Consider the following 17,008-nt stretch of genomic DNA (forward strand, 5'->3'; position numbering starts at 1 on the left):
TGCCTTTTTTTTTACTGTATGACAAAAAGGAGAACTGCAGTATTTAGTATTTTTATTATTGTTCTGTACAGTAAACTGACATTGGTCTGCTGTTGCTCTGTTTACAGTATCATCAATGGTTTTGCGTTACCTCTGAAAGCAGAGCACAAGCAGTTCCTGATGAAAGTGCTGATCCCTTTACACACGGCTAAAGGACTGGCCCTCTTCCATGCTCAGGTACAAAAAAAAAAACACTCCACACTCTTACATCTGTTAGTTTTGGCTTCACACTCTGTAACAGTGTGTGTGTGTGTGTTTTCCTGAGCTGTTGATTTAAACAAAACTTGGGTGTTGATTTTATGCATTTCATTTTGACTGTTGTCTTATAATCTCTGTTATAGCACTATCTAGTGGCTTTGAAATGAAAATGCAGACTCATTGGTTATTCTTTTCTTCAGTGTGTTTTCACTGAGAACCACAGTGGAAATTTATAAGATGACACAAGTAGTACATTTAATATTTGAACAGTTACACATTTTTATCGTCATCCTGTGTTTGAAACAGAAACAAAGGAAGCATACTCTCTTTTTTGAGGCTGTCCTGCATGTAACATAAATAAATTAAATAGTAAAATCAAGTATTACATCAGAGCCGAGATTGGCCAGAGATTGTTAATCACCTTCATCTGTTGCATTATATTATTTTAATAAGATGCCTCGCACTCATTCACACAGGTTTGTGCAGCTACCTTTGTAAGGACTTCCATTCATTTGGACAGCCCAACCAAATTATTAGACCTTACCACTCAATGCCCAACCCTAACCTTCAAATCTTAGCCCTTAACTTGAGCTGTTAGGACCAGGTTTTACTCCCATGGGCACTACTGGTCATAAAAAGGTCAGTGTTTGTGCCAGAAAAGGGTCCTTTAAGAGGTAACACACACACACACACACAGACACTCGTACAGTCATTCACACTCATCAGTGTTGGTGCAGAATATAAATGTTCCAGTATCAAATCATCTGTTAAACAAACTTGTCAAGAATCAATATTTTCACCATTTTGTACACAAACTCAACATTGGTTTAGCTGCTGGTGACACCCTCTTTCTCCCTCTGCATTCTCACAATGTGCTTAATCGGCGTTTTTTCTTTTTTCAACGAGGCCTTTGTTGTGAAAATACTTGTAAGACTGACAGATGCACAGTTTCAGCCTGAAGAGTCCTGCGCCAGATGCAGCAGATTAGGGCACTGCAAATGCTTCTCGTCTGTTCTCAAATTCACACAGTTATTACGTATTTTACTGAGATTGACCCTCTAAAAAAGTGTGTTGTGCAGCTTTGATATTTAGGCAAATACAAATATTTGATAAGACTCTGTATCAGTACATACTCTACAGTAAAAGAGATCGGATTGGAATCAGATGATATTATTATTCAGAGTTTACAGACGTATATAAATGTGTCTTTGTTCTTTCGTATGACTCAGCTGGCCTACTGTGTGGTGCAGTTCCTGGAGAAGGATCCTACGCTGACTGAGCCGGTACTTTTTTATTTTTATTCATTCTTCTCACTAAAAGCACAGCACCTCCTGCACTAAATTAGTCCACACTACAGAGAAATGTGTCGTTACGTGCTTGCAGCCACCCACTTAAACAGGTTTTAGTATTTAGTGTTCCTTTTTAGATAGAAATTCTCTTATTGTCTGTGCAGGTGATCCGTGGGCTGCTGAAGTTTTGGCCTAAAACCTGCAGCCAGAAAGAGGTAACCTGCACACACACCCTACACCATACGCTGAACAACAGCCATCATTTTTTTTAATGTTTAATGCTGCATATTTTGCATGTCGTGTCAAATTAGGTTATGTTTCTGGGTGAAATTGAGGAGATTCTTGATGTCATTGAGCCAACTCAGTTCAGCAAAATCCAGGAGCCGTTGTTCAAACAGATCTCTAGATGCGTGGTCAATCCGCACTTTCAGGTGAGACTGAAACCAACAAAGGTCATTCCTTTACAGTGTTTATATGACCACATGATGAACCTATTCCAGACTGACACTCCTGGAGGGGTTTCATAGTTCAGTTCAAGGGTTCATTTTGGAAACAAAGAGAGTGCTAGAGGGAAACCCTGTTCATAGCTGGTCAATGGCAGCATGATGTTGGTGTAAATGCCTGATCGTTGGAGTTGGAAAGTTATAATAATGATTGGACGTAACCTGACCTCGCACAGGTCCAGAGGGATGTTGTGTCCCCTGTTTGACTTTCAATATGCAGCATAACAGCAGCGAAAGCTACTAATAGAAACTTTATTTTTTTTGTTTTCTGCCATAAGGACTTTAATACTTATGCCGCTTTTCCAGTACATGGTCCCGCCTCACCTTGGCTCGACTCTACACAGTTTTGTTGGTTTTCCATTAAAAAAAGTAACAGGTACTGTCGCTCATGGAAAAGCAAAATAACTGACGAGGCGAGTAGCACTGGGGCCATGTATTGGAAAAGCGCTATTAGTCATCCATGATACTTAACTAATGGACCCACTGTCACATTAAAGAGACTTTTTGTCCTCTCTGTTTATATTTACACACGTTTCTTTTTCTCACCTCACAGGTAGCAGAGCGAGCACTGTACTTCTGGAATAATGAATACATCCTCAGCCTCATCGAGGAGAACATTGACAAAGTCCTTCCCATCATGTTCGGTAACCTGTACAGAATCTCCAAAGAGCACTGGAATCAGTATGTACTCTGAATTCATCTTGTTATATTCAGTCTATATTAAGTGCAGAGAGGTGTTGAGTCATTTATTGATTATGTGGGTTGGGAACGGGGGAGGGGCAGTGGTTTTTGGCTGTTAAGTAGTGCTATAGTGTGGGGCTAGAGGATGTCTTACATTTCACACTCCTGTATGGTCTGCCTAATGGCAAGAGTGTGAACAGGTGGTGCTGGGGGTGTGGCTATGCTTTTTTTAATGACCCCCGAGCCCCCTTTACACCGCTTGACCACTTGTAAGGTGTAAATACACCTAAGGGCGTACGTCAGACATGTGAGCAGAAATTAATTGGTGGCTCAAAGCACAGTTAACATGAAAGCATCAGTTTTCCGCTTGTCAAAGACGATGCTTCGTTAAGCAGAGGAGTCCGTACAATAGCACGACTTCACGTGCGGCCACCGTTGTTGTTGATATGGCAGCGAAAACAGGATGTGACGCTGTAGGCTGCAGCTGGATATCTTTACTCTAGAACAAGAGGGGGGAGGTGACGTAATGAGGGGTTACCATTGTCAAAGAGTGTGGACACCAGAGACGCATGTCAATAACAAGTGTGCGTGCGTGCGTGCGTGTGGTGAAGCAAATGCAACTACCATTTAAAACCCCCTAGATGAATAAAGTACAGCATCTCCTTTCTGTTTTGCAGGACAATCGTAGCTCTCGTCTACAATGTGCTGAAGACGCTGATGGAGATGAACTGCACTTTGTTTGATGAGCTGACGTCCTCGTATAAAGCGGACAGGCAACGGTGAGTAACGGTAAAAAAAAAAAATCATAATGAAAGCAACAGTTCAACAATCACTGAATTCAATTTTCTCATTGGGAAGAATGGTTTGTCCCCCGTATTAAATGTATAATTGTACATGAGCAAAAGGTCTTTATATTTTGTAACTGAAACCAGTAAATGTTTCACATTTTTGTTATCAGTTAGTCAGGAGTTAGCTTTCATTGATTTAAACATTAAACAGACATTCTTCATAATATTGATTTATAACATAATGGATGTGGAATTTCAAACTTTGAAATCAAGAAGCACAAAAGCAAAAGTCACAAAACGTTTTTGCTGTTGACCCAGGGAGAAGAAAAAGGAACAGGAGAGGGACGATCTGTGGAAGAAGCTTGACGAGCTCAGGCTCAGCAAAGCCACTCTGATCCAGAACAACAGCCACGGGCTCTCAAGTGTCCAGAATAACAACAACAACAATAACAACAACAGCAGCAGCAGTAGTAGTAGTAATAATGACAACCAGAACAAGAGTGTTGATACTGCTGCCCACGGCGTCACCACAGACAACAAGGAGCCTGATGTGAGCGTATCAGCCAGTGAGAGCAATCCATGTGCCAAATGACACCGGACCTCAGCTCTGTCTTCTGTAACGGTTTGACACCATGTTCAGGACCGCCAGGAGAGGATTGATGGAGACAGGAAAAAAAACAAATTACACCTCAGCAGTATGTATTACATCTTCTTAGAACGCCAGCATTTCTTTGGCAGAAAAGAAATATATATATATATATATTTCAACCTAAGACTATTTTTGGATGTTACAGTGTGGCTATAGTATATTGTTTATCTGTCTGATCAAAGATTTATCCTTTCACATTTAGTTTCTTAACTGATTTGTTATATTCGTTGTATGATATTCGGGGGACGGGGAGAAAATAATGATGACTTGAATTAAATGTTTCCAATCGTGCTGCACTTAGACGAGCTGTATAGCTATTTAAAGTCTATTTTTAATGTGCTCTCCCCACTAGCTGTCAACTGGGTGTAAATACCTTTAAGAAGAAGAGAACTTGCAGACTTTGGGAGTATGTGGGGGCAAAAAAAAATGGGACCAGACCCATAGTTATTAGACATTTAGTGGTCATTAATGTATAGAAAAGGGCTGTTCGGAGCAGAAGAAGCTAGACGACAGATCTCTGGTGTCCTTGATGAACGAGACGTTCACGGCCAAAAAACGTCACCTAATAAAGGAAAAATAATCACAGAGATGAATGAATGGTTAGCGGAGAATGTGCAGTGGAATGGTTCAAATTTATTAATGGGTAAATGTCACATTTTTGAGATTATTCGTTGTGTTTCAGGTGTTGGTAAATATTTTTTGTCTGGGGGAAAAACAGGAAGCTTTTTGTTGTGAACACAACACCTCAGTTAATGAGATTATTTACACTAAAGTATTGAGAGGGATTCCTAAGGATGCTATCTTTTTGTTCTTTTTTTTTTGTTTTTGTTTTTTTTTAGCTTGATATGAATTAAAGCTGCTGTCATTGACGTCGTCGTTTGGCTAACTTCCTGTCCTTTTGCTGCCATTGGCATTCTTCTTTTTCCTCGACCCAATGACCGTGTTTGATGGGAGCCTTTATTCACGGACGAACAGCCAGACGTCATGAGCAGAGAGGTCTGGCTGTTTGTCAATACCGCTTTCGGAAAACAATTTTTTATCAAAAGTATTGATTGACGGCAGTTTTAAAGAAGTATGACACTGCAGCCTACATTCACTTAGCTTAGCATAGCACGAAGACGGGCAACTGCTAGCTTAGCTCAACTGCTTATCCTCACAAAGAAATACTCTGGGTTTTGACCCCTTATAAAAAAAATATAAAAAAATTAACTGTAGTGTTTACTTAATGGATTATGTACAGAATAAACAAACACATGTCATTTTTCCTCCAGTTTTTTTTTCTCCAGTCCGCATGCTATGCTAAGCTAACCCAGAGCCTGCAGTAGTTGGCTAGTACTTCATATTCTCACCTATCTAAGCAAATATTTTGCCAAACAATTGAATGATTTGGTTGTTTCTAAAAACAAAAACATGCACCGGAGACCCACAGCACTATATTTTTCTAGGTTATTGATAAAGCAAATGTGTTTTTGCAGATGGAAAATGATGCATAAATGTGCTTCAGTGTGTATGTGATCACTCCCGTCTATGTATGTTTGTAGGCTACCCAAAGGGAAACGCCACTCAGTTTGATATTTTTATGGACCGTGTAGTATTTCCGTGATCTAGGAAAGTGCAGTCCGTGCTATAGAAACACCATTGTTTGACTCTTAAAGCGTGAAAGCGAAAGATAACCTTTCATACACTCTGATTTCGATGACCACGCCTGAATTTGTGCATTTGTAAAATCATAACTTTATCTTCTATTGAAAAAGTGATAAGCACCAGAAAATCCCATTGAATTGAATTCACAGATAATGTCTGTCTTTTCACTCTCCTCCACTCCAGACTCCAATCACTTTTGATTTTTATTTCAACTGACTACAAATGATCATAGGACCGACTTGTGTTTTCTTTTTCGATTGAGCGGTGATCCCCCACGTGTCTAGTCTTTTGTTCATATTTTAGTTCATATTTTAGCTCCCTCTGATGCCTCTGTGTCTGTACAGCATTCCAGCCTCTGTGACTTTAAGAAAAAGAAAAAAAAAAACATGTGGAGTCTTCTAATCACTTATTTAGGTTTCACCATTTAATAAAGTCTATTTTATCTTTGTATTCAAAATATACCTTTTCAGCCTGTTTTTTCCCCCCCTTCTCCCTCTGCTGCATTACGTCATTGATGTCACTAGATGGTGCTATATTAACTATTATTATTTTTGGTCAACATTCAGTCCTTGGCATCTGAATACATACCACAAATATAATACATTTAATGCATTTTAAAACTGTTACTTTGGTGGAGTAGAAAATCAATTACATAAAAATTGAAAATGAAAGGATAGAGCTCACTCTGATACTAATATTAATAACAAAATAACCTGAAGTAGCAATACAACATGAATAAGTCCTGCATTCATAAGTATATCAACAGTACAAGTTAATGTTCCTATGATTAATTTTAAATATGTCATTTAATGACCTGTTTTTGAAATATTTAATCTCTTAACATCTTTAGGTCTGAAAAAAAAACCTCACAGACCAAAAAGACCAGGAAGTAATGGAATAATCTTAAATGATTTGTAGTTTTGGATAAAAACATCCACACGTGCAGGATTACAGTAGTTTTCTAGTTGTTTTTTTATGGATAATGTCCAAGACCTATATGTCTAGCAGTGTTAATAAGAGGCCAGATAATGGGAGAGTTTGCCTCATAATTCTAACAATCATGTGGATTTGCTAAATTAAGACCATTATATAATGCTGCTGGCTGTGTTTTCACGTGACTGTGAGTGTCTCGTTCAACATATACAATACAAGGACCCTGCTGCTAATTACCACTCAGTGATTCATTTGATTCAATTAACATAAGTTATACCCTTTTCCACAATAGAGTAATCTATAAAAGAATTCTAATACATTATAATAATGATGTTGTGAATAAACTCAAAGATTGTTTCTGGTCTGGCTGCAGTGGCGCTGCTTTCCCTCTGTGACTCCATATGTACGAGGCCCAGTCGCATTCGTCCCAACCTAATCAGCTGGTCCTCTATGTTGTCATAGCGACACAACCAGCCTCTATAAAAGCACGGCCAACCTGCATGCACACACGTCTCTCCATGTCAGACAAGTCTACGTGCAAGTTTGCCTGCAGTGGAAACCAGGAACGGCGGAAACCAATGTCTCTGGGATCCTCTGATGACAACCGGACCGAGTCTGCCTTCACCTCCAAACTGACCCCAGCTGCTGACATATGTGTGGGACTGGCCATCCTCTCAGTGGGTATGTGCATGTGTTTGCTCTCTCTTGAATGGCTGTAACATAAAATGTGACATTTACGCATATGGATTTTTATTTTTTTACTAATCAAAACTAAAAAAGTGAAAAGAAGATAAATATAATTTGACTACTTTAGGTCACTCTGCGTCAGCTGTTTTATTTTTACAGACAAAATTATAACGGACATTTAGTCAAATGTGAGGTTGTCATTTGTCATGTGTTGACAACAAAAAAATGAAAATGTAAAGAGTTCAGGGGAACAACAAAAGTAATTGTGTAGGTTTTTTTTTAAGGAGAATCCCCACATAACATTAAGGTTTATTGACCAAGTAACCAAAGGACTCAGTCGGCTTATCCCAGGGGACTGCAACCTGTGGCTCTAGAGCCATGTGTGGCTCAAGAGCCCCTCTAAGTAGCTAATTTAGAGATCAAAGCGATACTTAAATGACATCTAAATGAAATAAAGTGTACATAAAGAAGTACACATTTGCATTTCTGTCCATCTTTGGGTTCACAGGGAGGTTTTGTTGCATGAACTACATGCAATCCAAATGTTGCTTCATTCATTTCAAAGTGCATTCACTCATTTTTTTTATAATGGGGTATAAACATAGATATAAACAGCAATGAAATGTCAGCCAGCAGTTTCTTCCTTTTGAGGGTCCAATAGGTTTTGCGACTCCACAAAAATGTCTCTTTTCATCCTAAAGGTTCTCGACTTATTCTAAATGTGTTAGCGTGTGTGTGTGCATGCATATATCCCGGAGTATTATGGTTCCATTGTAACACAGTTGACTTGTCATGATCTGACATGAGGAAGCTTAATTTAAAAAAAAATAATGTATGCAAATTTTTTATTTAAATGTCTTTATATTCAAATTTCATCATATTGCAACAGAAGTATAGTTTTTACTTTTTTCTTCCCTTTTCCCCACTTGATGTTTGATTTTCCTTCAAAAGCATTTTACGAATTCATTTTAACTGTAAATAAACATGTAAATATTAGTCCAAATAGGTGACATTTCAAGAGTAATTATGACCAAAAGATTTCAAGATTTCAAATGCTGGGAAAAAAAGGAGAACTGAATGAATGCTGTCAGCTGTGTGAGAGTGCTAACACGTCTGTGCTCCTTGTGCCGTTTCCATGTTGTGACATCCTTCATCATCTTTATAACCAGTGGCTAATCCTTTCTACGTGCAGGAGCCATTCTCTGGTGTGTGAACTATATAGCTGACAACAGACACTTCAGGCTTTGTTAAGGGAAAACAAGAGTATCATCATAGAGGGTTTGATTGAGAAGTCTTTTTCTCATGAAGTGAATGAGATTAAGAAGAGAAAGCATGAGGCTAGTTCATTAAAAATAAAGGCATCCCAGCAAATTTGGGGGTTTTGTGGTGTAGCAGTGTTTGCAGCTCGTGGTGCCGCAACTCACAGGAAGTTAAAAAAAAAAAGTAACCTAGGGAGACGGCTGCAAACGGGTTGGAGTATGACGGAAATGACAGCATACGAATAATGTTCACAAAAACCACACAGAGGCAGAATAATAACAGAAATCATTGAAGGTTACATACTATAGCTTTAAAGGAGCATTTCAACGTCTGTGTGTAACCCATGAAATACCATTATTTTTCTCAACTTTTATTTTGAAAACAAACATAATAACCCTTGTTTTCCCCTTGTTTTTGGCCTACTTCCCTCAGTTCTGCTCTCCGTTTTGGGCAACGGGCTGGTCCTGGTGATCTGTTACCGCAGGAGGAAGAAGATGGTGGGCTCCGAGCTGCTGTGCGTCAACCTGGCTGTGGTGGACTTCTTCTGCTGTATCTGCTTCTACCCGCTCTCCATCATGTCCTCCTTCAACCACGCGTGGCTGGGGGAGAACATCACGTGCGTGTACTACGGCCTGGGCTGTTACATCTTCGGCCTTTGCGGCATGTTCACCGTCGCCGCCATCAGTGTCACCAGATATTTGAAGACCTGCAACAGCTTTTTCTACGGTGAGCACAGTCGAGTTTGACTTATCCTTCATCCGGGACAGCTCGAGAAAGTTTCAGAGCATCAAGGCCTTCATAGATTGATGGATATGTTCAACATCAACATTTCCATCTTGTCACATGTTTGAAAAGGAGTCGGCATAAGTATAAACTTATACTTGTATGTACCTACCCCCATTCCTGTTACACACAACTCAATTTATACACTACTTTATCCCTGTCACCAAATATTTACACATTTACAGTATTTTAAACAGAGGTCGAAATGTTCTTAGTGCAACACAAGAATAGGTCTGGCTTTAAACACGACACATTTCCATCACCTTCCTGGATTATTTAACCATTCTTCATCCTTATATTTATTTAAAATGTATATTTTGTATGTTCTTTTGAACTGATTAATGTTTTTACTCCGCTTTAATTCATCTGTGTAACTAGTTTCCCTCTTAAATTATATTCCCCTTCTCTCTCTCTCTGAAAACAACATCTTTACTTCAGAGGTCAATTATTTTTTGCTTCTAAATATTATTTGTCTGTCCTGATAAACGCCTTGATGGCTGTAACATGTTTTAATCTTGATATGATTCAACATCCATGAAATATTTTAAGTGAAGTTTTTTCTTTTTAGCACTTTAGCAATTCTCTCACTCATGAATGCCTCAATTTTGTTCAAGAGGTCTAAGATTTTCTGAATCCCAAAATCCAAAGAGCACCAGTAAGGCATAACTTATCATACCCCAGGTCATTGTTGTTTTGTTTTTAATCTTATTTTTTTTACCATAATCTATTCAAAATTGCATAGTGAAATGAAGAAAAAAAGAACTACTCGAATAAATTAATTCAAACTAAAGTCAGCAAGTCATGTAGACAATTTAATTTGTGCACTTTATTTTGAATTCAAATCAATTATTATATGGATAATGATCCAATAAAATGAAAGTTGAAATTTTCTTCCATCCATCTGTCATTTAAAAAATTACATTAATTACATTACATTAAACAGTAAATAAACAGTAATGTGAATAATGTTAGCGGACACAGGCGAATAATGATTCAGTTATTTATAACAAAATAAATCCATTAAATTAATAAATAAATACATACATAGAAATTGAAAAGCTGTAATTGTTTTTGTATTTAGTGATTTGGTTTTGAATTTCCATATTATTTTCTACTTTATTTCTTTGTAAAAAAATAAAAAGTCTGTTTTATTACCAGCTGAAGTAGTGAGTACCATTTTCTTTAGAAAATAATAATAATATACTAATGTTATTAAATAAGAATTGTGTTCATATTTACAGCCTGGCTGGACGGTGCCAACCTCCGCATCATGTGCGCTGTCATCTGGCTGGTTGCCACCTTGTGGTCCAGCTTCCCTCTCTTTGGATGGGGCGATTACGTGCCCGAGCCTTACGGCCTGTCCTGCACCGTAGCCTGGAAGGGTTACCATACGTCGGCAAAGGATGCCTTCTACGTCATCTGCTCCTTCGCCTGCTTCACCCTGGTCCCCGTCCTCCTCATCGTGGTGTCCCAGTGTCAGACCCTCTACAAGGTGTCCCGCTTCTCTGACACGCTGTCGGCGAGAGGCATCCGCAACAACCTGCGGCGCACCGAGAAGCGTCTCTCTGTGGTCAGTGAGGTGGTGGGAAGACAGTCCGTGTTCTGTCACATTTGTGCACAAAAAGAATGAAGATTGACGTCCTGGCGACACTAAAATTGACTTTACTATGACTTCACACATCACTTCAGCTAAAAGATACAACATGTACCACATTTCTGCCTCCAAAACTATGAGAATTATAATATATATTTTGTGCTATAGTGTAGCTACCTTTATTAGCCAAAATGTCATCGCAGTGACGTCATCCTCTTTATTTGTCTCTTACAACCTTTGGAGTAAAAACCCCTATGAAACATCACAACGTGCTATTAATTCACGTGCATTGTCTGCGGCCAGTCACCCGTAAACACATAAACACATAAACACGGCCGTTTTAACCATGGATGTATAGTTTTAACACACATGGCTACAATCGCTACACGGTGCTTCGCGCGCTACTTGGACTCCGAGCTTCATAGCTGTCCAGGCTACTGCCCGCCCGTATGTATTCTTACCGTTTTCTGTGTACACTTTCATAATGAGCTCCTTTACAGTAATGTGTGTGCTATTGTCTGCTATAGCCTCACCCAGCTACCAGACTAATGTAAACATTAATACTTGCTGCAATATAAAATAAAATCAAGACACACAACTTATTATTCAAATGAAATTAAATAAATGAAATGACATTACATTTTTATGGGGGTGTTCCCGTTTCAAAGCTATTCTATTCATGTATCCCACGTACATATATAAATTAATATATATATATATATACATATACATAAATATGTCAAAACTTTCTACTTTTTATGTTATTTTTCTTTCTTTTTTCCTCTTAATTTTCTGTCTTCATCTGGTAAAGTAATAAAAATAATATTATTGACAATATGGCAAAGAAAAACTGACTCATTCACTCCGTAGGAAATGATTCATTGTGTATTTTTGTCTGTGTTACCACTGTTGTTAAAAACTGTCTTGTATCTGTTACTTCCTCCTCCAGATGTTCTTCTGCATCAGCCTGGGTTTTGTGATCGCCTGGGCACCGTACGCCATCGTCTCCTTCCTTTTCATTTTCCACAAGGGCGACTGGTACATGGCCCCCGAGGGCTTCGTTTTCCCGGCCCTCTTCGCCAAAAGCTCCCACATCTACAACCCGTTCATCTACTTCTACTTCAACAAGACGTTCCAGCGGGAGCTGCGTTGCCTGTACCTCTCGCTCTGCTCCAAGCTGGGGGGAAACCGCGTAGGCGTCCACGTTGCCACCGTCCCTCAGCCCCCGTTCCCCATTCACATTCAGCTCCATGAACGGGGTCGCGTCAAAAAGCCCAAGACCCAGGACAGAACTCACAGTAAGAGCAAAAGCAAAAGCAAAGTTCAGTGCACCAGTGACAATGGTGTCATCGGCAGGCCGGTGTACACCTGCTGGGGCTCCACGTCCAAGAACTCGTCCAACATTTTGAACACTAAACCTGCCGAACACTGTCTGCCTGTCTCCATATGAACTGTGCTGCTTATATACATGCACAGGGATCTTTGGTTTGAAGACTACGTGAAGGCGACAATCATGATCCCGTCTGGTCCTGTTCTTATGCTGCTGACGAATTAGAAATGATCTTGTGTAAAGTACCTTAAAGGGGATACTTGAGTGAAAGTACAAGTATCTTACCAGAAAATTACTTTTTTTAATAATATCACTTAAGTAAAAGGCTGAAAGTCTATGACATTTACTGAACTTAAGTATCAAATGTACTTTTCTGATATAAAATGTACTTAAGTTTCAGAAGTGAAAGTATTTTTAAAAAAAGTGAGGCGTTGGGGTTGAGCCATTGTGCCTCAGTGATAGGGTGAGTTGTCTTTCAACTGGATGGTTGTGGGTCCAATTCCTAGCTCTGCTAGTGTATGTGTGTCCTTGAGCAAGACACTTAACCCCATGTTGCAGAACATGATTGAGTGAAAACTGTTGTGTAAAGCTGCTCATCAAGACTAGAAAAGTGCTATATGAATACAAACCATAATTCCAACTGTTCTTCTCCTGGTTTTATTTGGTAGTAACAAGAAAATGTAGTGGAGTAAAAGTGAAAGTTGCTAGAAAAATAAATAACAAAGTTAAGTACAGAAACGTGAATGTTGTACTTAAGTACACTAATGAAGTATTTGTACTGAACTATTTGTACCAGTCCTCTCTGTCAGTCTTGTAAGCGATGGTGGATCAGTGGTCGAGCGGGTCGTCTTTCAAATGGAAGGTTGAGTGTTATCGAGACCAGAATAGTGCTTTATAAATACAAACCATTTAGCGTCTTGACACTCCGGCTCCTCCTCTGAGCTCTCTCTTTACTGCCTTTGCAAATTCAGGTTCTGTCACATTGACCTTGTTGACACTCAGATTATTTTTGCACGTTCAGATTTGATCCAGATTGATTTGACATTTCAGTTCAGTGATGAACGGATGATTATATCGGTTATAACAACTTGGTCAAAATGAAACACAAACATGGTAATGACATGACACAGGCACTGGCCACGTGTCCCTGCGTTTAACATAATATGGATAATAAGGGACACAAGGCAGCTTTGGAGACATTTTGTCCAAACACATGCCCTGTCTTCTTTTTGAAGACAGTTTTGTGTCACTTGCACGATGATTCATTGTCACAAGTGCGTCGACCTTCTGATCACTCACCAAGGTTATATCAGTTTTGGATTTTTCATTAATAGTATTTATTTGGTTTTAAGTTTTAGTTTTTTTAAACTAAGTTAGTTTTAATTCGTTTTTAGAGCAGGTTTGCTGGTTTTAATTTTTTTTTTGTAATATGCAGTATTTGCCAGGTGCAAGATTCAAAAAGGTGATAATAATTAATAAATATATAAAAAGTATTGCGTCTCAAATACAACCTTTCAAAATTGGAAAAATAAATACACTTCATATGAACTGAACAGGAATTAAATAAATTTACAAAGATGAACATTTTTAGTTCGTTTCAGTTAGTTTTGTAAACACACAATTTAGTTTCAGTTAGTTTCCGTTAAGTATAATAACCTTGTCACTGACCCACGCCATAAGTAAATGCCTGATGTTATCTTGACTGTGCTGAATTCAGTGTTAAACATGCAAACGAGTGCCTGTACTTACTTATATTATGTCATAATAGCTGTTGTGATGCTATTTTATTTTACATTCTGAACAAATGTACTCGCATTTTTATATTCAAATGTTTTTTTTAAAACGGCAGCGATGTCTCTCTTTTTTTTGCATCTTACAAATATTTCAACGTATCTGTAAATACATTTAAAAGTGAATGTACAAAGAATCTTGAATCATACCGCGGCACTATTTTATCAGAAGACAAGACACTTGTACAGGTACATGCTATGCTCTCATGTTAATATTTTATGGTCTCAAAATAGTCATAAAACATTGTTATATTTCTATGCAGTCCACGACCTGGTGACACAATCACCACGTTGATTACTCATTTCCTGGTCTTTGTGGAATAAATTGCTTCATGCATGTTCAGAGAATCCATTTGTCTGTGGCTCCCGCAGCTGAAATAACTTAAACGTGTGCTCAAGTTGAAAACACAACAAAACACGGCAAAATTGACCCGATGAACAGAAACATGGTCACTTGGATGTTACCATGTCTCATGTTCTCATGTTCATGTTTGACATTGTCTCAGTTCTCCTAGGATCTGAGCTCATCTTCACTAAAACTTTTAGACTTAACTTGTCACTGACTCCAGGAACTCCATCTTTGGTCGTCTCACCTGGCGATCAAAATCTCCGCAACAGTTAACCCCCTGCCACCCCAAAGATGGCAATTAAAAGGATCTGGCTTAATTCCTCAAAACTGGAAGACGTCTGCTAGAGTTTTGAAGATGGAATTCCACTAATGACCCTTTCCCACTATGGTCCCAGATCGCCTTGACTTGCCATGGCACGGCACGGATTAGGTTGGTTTTCCACTACAAAAATAGTACCTACTCAACATGGGCGGAGTCATCACTGCACCACTGCATGAAACTGACACACACAAACTAGTGACTTGTAAAGCAGTGTAACTGAATCATTAGAATCAGTTAATTAAAAAAATATTTGTTCAGTACTTCCTCCATGACCGGAGCACCACGATCAACAGTGCTGTCGCTATAAACACCAGACTCCTCTGTTAAATATTGAGATTTTGGACATTTCCCTGGTAATTGTTGGAGATTTTTAGGATTGTTAAGTCTTCTCAACTGTTCTACAGTTTGGCGCTGTTCAAGTTTACTCTTGTGTCAGACGTCTCTTCCTGTGACGGCACTCTGACCAATCAGTGGCCGACAGACCGGCGACTGTAGTATTGTAGTAGTAGTAGTATAGCCAGAGCAGCTTCTAAAAAAAGTACCTGGTGGTGAATGCCACATGATTAAGTGCACATCTGTTAGTCATGTTTGTCTAATGCAGTCATCGAGTGAAAGCACAAAAGAGCACAAGGTTGCTCAGGTTTTCAGTGAAAACACACACACAGAAGAGTATTGTTGTTATTATAATTATTTCCTGAATGTAGACGTGTGTATACATGACATGTACTTGACTTGTTGCTCACAAAAAACCTCCCCGAGTGGACATAATGAGGCAGTTACATACACTCGTACTGTAAAAGGTTGCTCATTTTTTCGTGGAAAGACCCAGCTTTGTTGTGCTTCACAATTAACAAACAGCAAGAAACAAACATGACAAAGAGGGTGACATTTAAATTTCACCCTTAATAATAAAAACAATACCTTTATTTAGATAGCAAAACAGACAACAAATGAAAACAAATGAACTAAGCATGTGACTCAGAGTTTAAATTCTAATTACATGACAGAATACTTGAGTCCTGCTGTTGTCAAGCTGTTCCTGCTGGAGCTGTGAGGAGCTCAGCGTGGCTTTGTTTTACAGTACACGCTGGCAATTATGTAACCTCTCGACAGGCAGATGCATCAATGAGCAAAGCTCCAGCTGTTAAAATCGCCTTCATTTACAAATAGGGTTCCATTAGCAATGTGCTGCAGTGAAGAACACTCATCAGACAAGGAGAAAAAGACAGTGTAGATCCAGGTCCTTCACAGCCATGCTACAAAGATGCATGACTGGCAGAACACGTCTTCACAGGTAAAAGCGATATGAAAATTGTATTTGTAGCGGCAATAAAAACATATCTGTGGGAAAAAGACCAACTGTGAATTGGCTCCATGCTGAGGTTTTGTCACCTGCAACGAAGCCATTAACCTTTCCTCACAGGACAAAATGGAGTTTGTTTGATTGACTGTCCTGTTGACCACTTACTCTCCAGAGTCTCAACAGACTCTGGAGTGATGGCTCCACAATTTTATTGCCCTAGTGTTTCATTATTTTTAATCCTGCCATGTTAACATTATTTCATTACCTAACTTTTAATCACTGAACTTTTAAAATATAGCACATTTATTATCTTAAACCTTTAAAACCTAAGCCTCAAAATGTCCGCCTGGCCTTTTTTTTTTTTTTTGGCTTATTGTAGCCATAAATGGGCCAGAAAATGTCCTGTAACAAAGTGCCCATTTTTCCACTCAATTATTTCCACTCACAATTATTTGCAATTTACTGCATGTGAAAAGAGTGTATTAACGGTTTAGAGTCAGAAAACAGCCCCAAAAAACCCCACTGTTGTTGTACAGGAATAGGAGATTTTGTCCAATCAAAAAAGTCACCACACGATACAAACATCAACAAGCTGCTTTGATCTCAAATGCATCTATCGATCTATTTTTCAAGCTCAACATTAGAAAGACAAATAGAGCTTCTGTGTGTGCCACTATTCATGTCATATGAATATAAAGGGGGTGGGGTGGATGGGATCTGATGACCCTGTTTGTCATATGCAATGTCTGTCACAGCATCTCACCCTCGTTAGCCTGGAAATGGGGACGTGGCCCTGATGGAACACACGGCAATGTCATTATGAGTCGCAGCGACCTCGCTGGAGCGTAGCAGTGTGGGGGTGGATG

The 17,008-nt window shown here is 39.0% G+C and overlaps 2 protein-coding genes across 2 annotated transcripts in view; both read left to right on the forward strand.

The window, feature by feature from the left end:
• ppp2r5a (protein phosphatase 2, regulatory subunit B', alpha isoform) overlaps positions 1–6,248 on the forward strand; it is a 34,198-nt gene extending 27,950 nt beyond the window's left edge. The window contains exons 7-13 of the mRNA XM_044048583.1: positions 108–216; positions 1,467–1,520; positions 1,691–1,741; positions 1,838–1,957; positions 2,583–2,710; positions 3,388–3,489; positions 3,817–6,248. Of these exons, the coding sequence (XP_043904518.1) occupies positions 108–216; positions 1,467–1,520; positions 1,691–1,741; positions 1,838–1,957; positions 2,583–2,710; positions 3,388–3,489; positions 3,817–4,090 (838 nt within the window). The 3' untranslated portion in view covers positions 4,091–6,248. The remainder of the gene's footprint in view (positions 1–107; positions 217–1,466; positions 1,521–1,690; positions 1,742–1,837; positions 1,958–2,582; positions 2,711–3,387; positions 3,490–3,816) is intronic.
• An 836-nt stretch (positions 6,249–7,084) lies between these two features.
• opn8c (opsin 8, group member c) lies at positions 7,085–12,943 on the forward strand. The gene is made up of 4 exons (XM_044049462.1): positions 7,085–7,405; positions 9,104–9,397; positions 10,696–11,024; positions 11,998–12,943. Exons 1-4 carry the CDS (start codon positions 7,126–7,128, stop codon positions 12,496–12,498), a joined length of 1,404 nt encoding a protein of 467 aa, XP_043905397.1. The 5' UTR covers positions 7,085–7,125; the 3' UTR covers positions 12,499–12,943.
• The last annotated feature ends 4,065 nt before the right edge of the window (positions 12,944–17,008 follow it).

Source organism: Solea senegalensis, linkage group LG17 (genome assembly GCF_019176455.1).
Source record: "Solea senegalensis isolate Sse05_10M linkage group LG17, IFAPA_SoseM_1, whole genome shotgun sequence".
In the NCBI taxonomy this organism is placed as follows: Eukaryota; Metazoa; Chordata; class Actinopteri; order Pleuronectiformes; family Soleidae; genus Solea; species Solea senegalensis.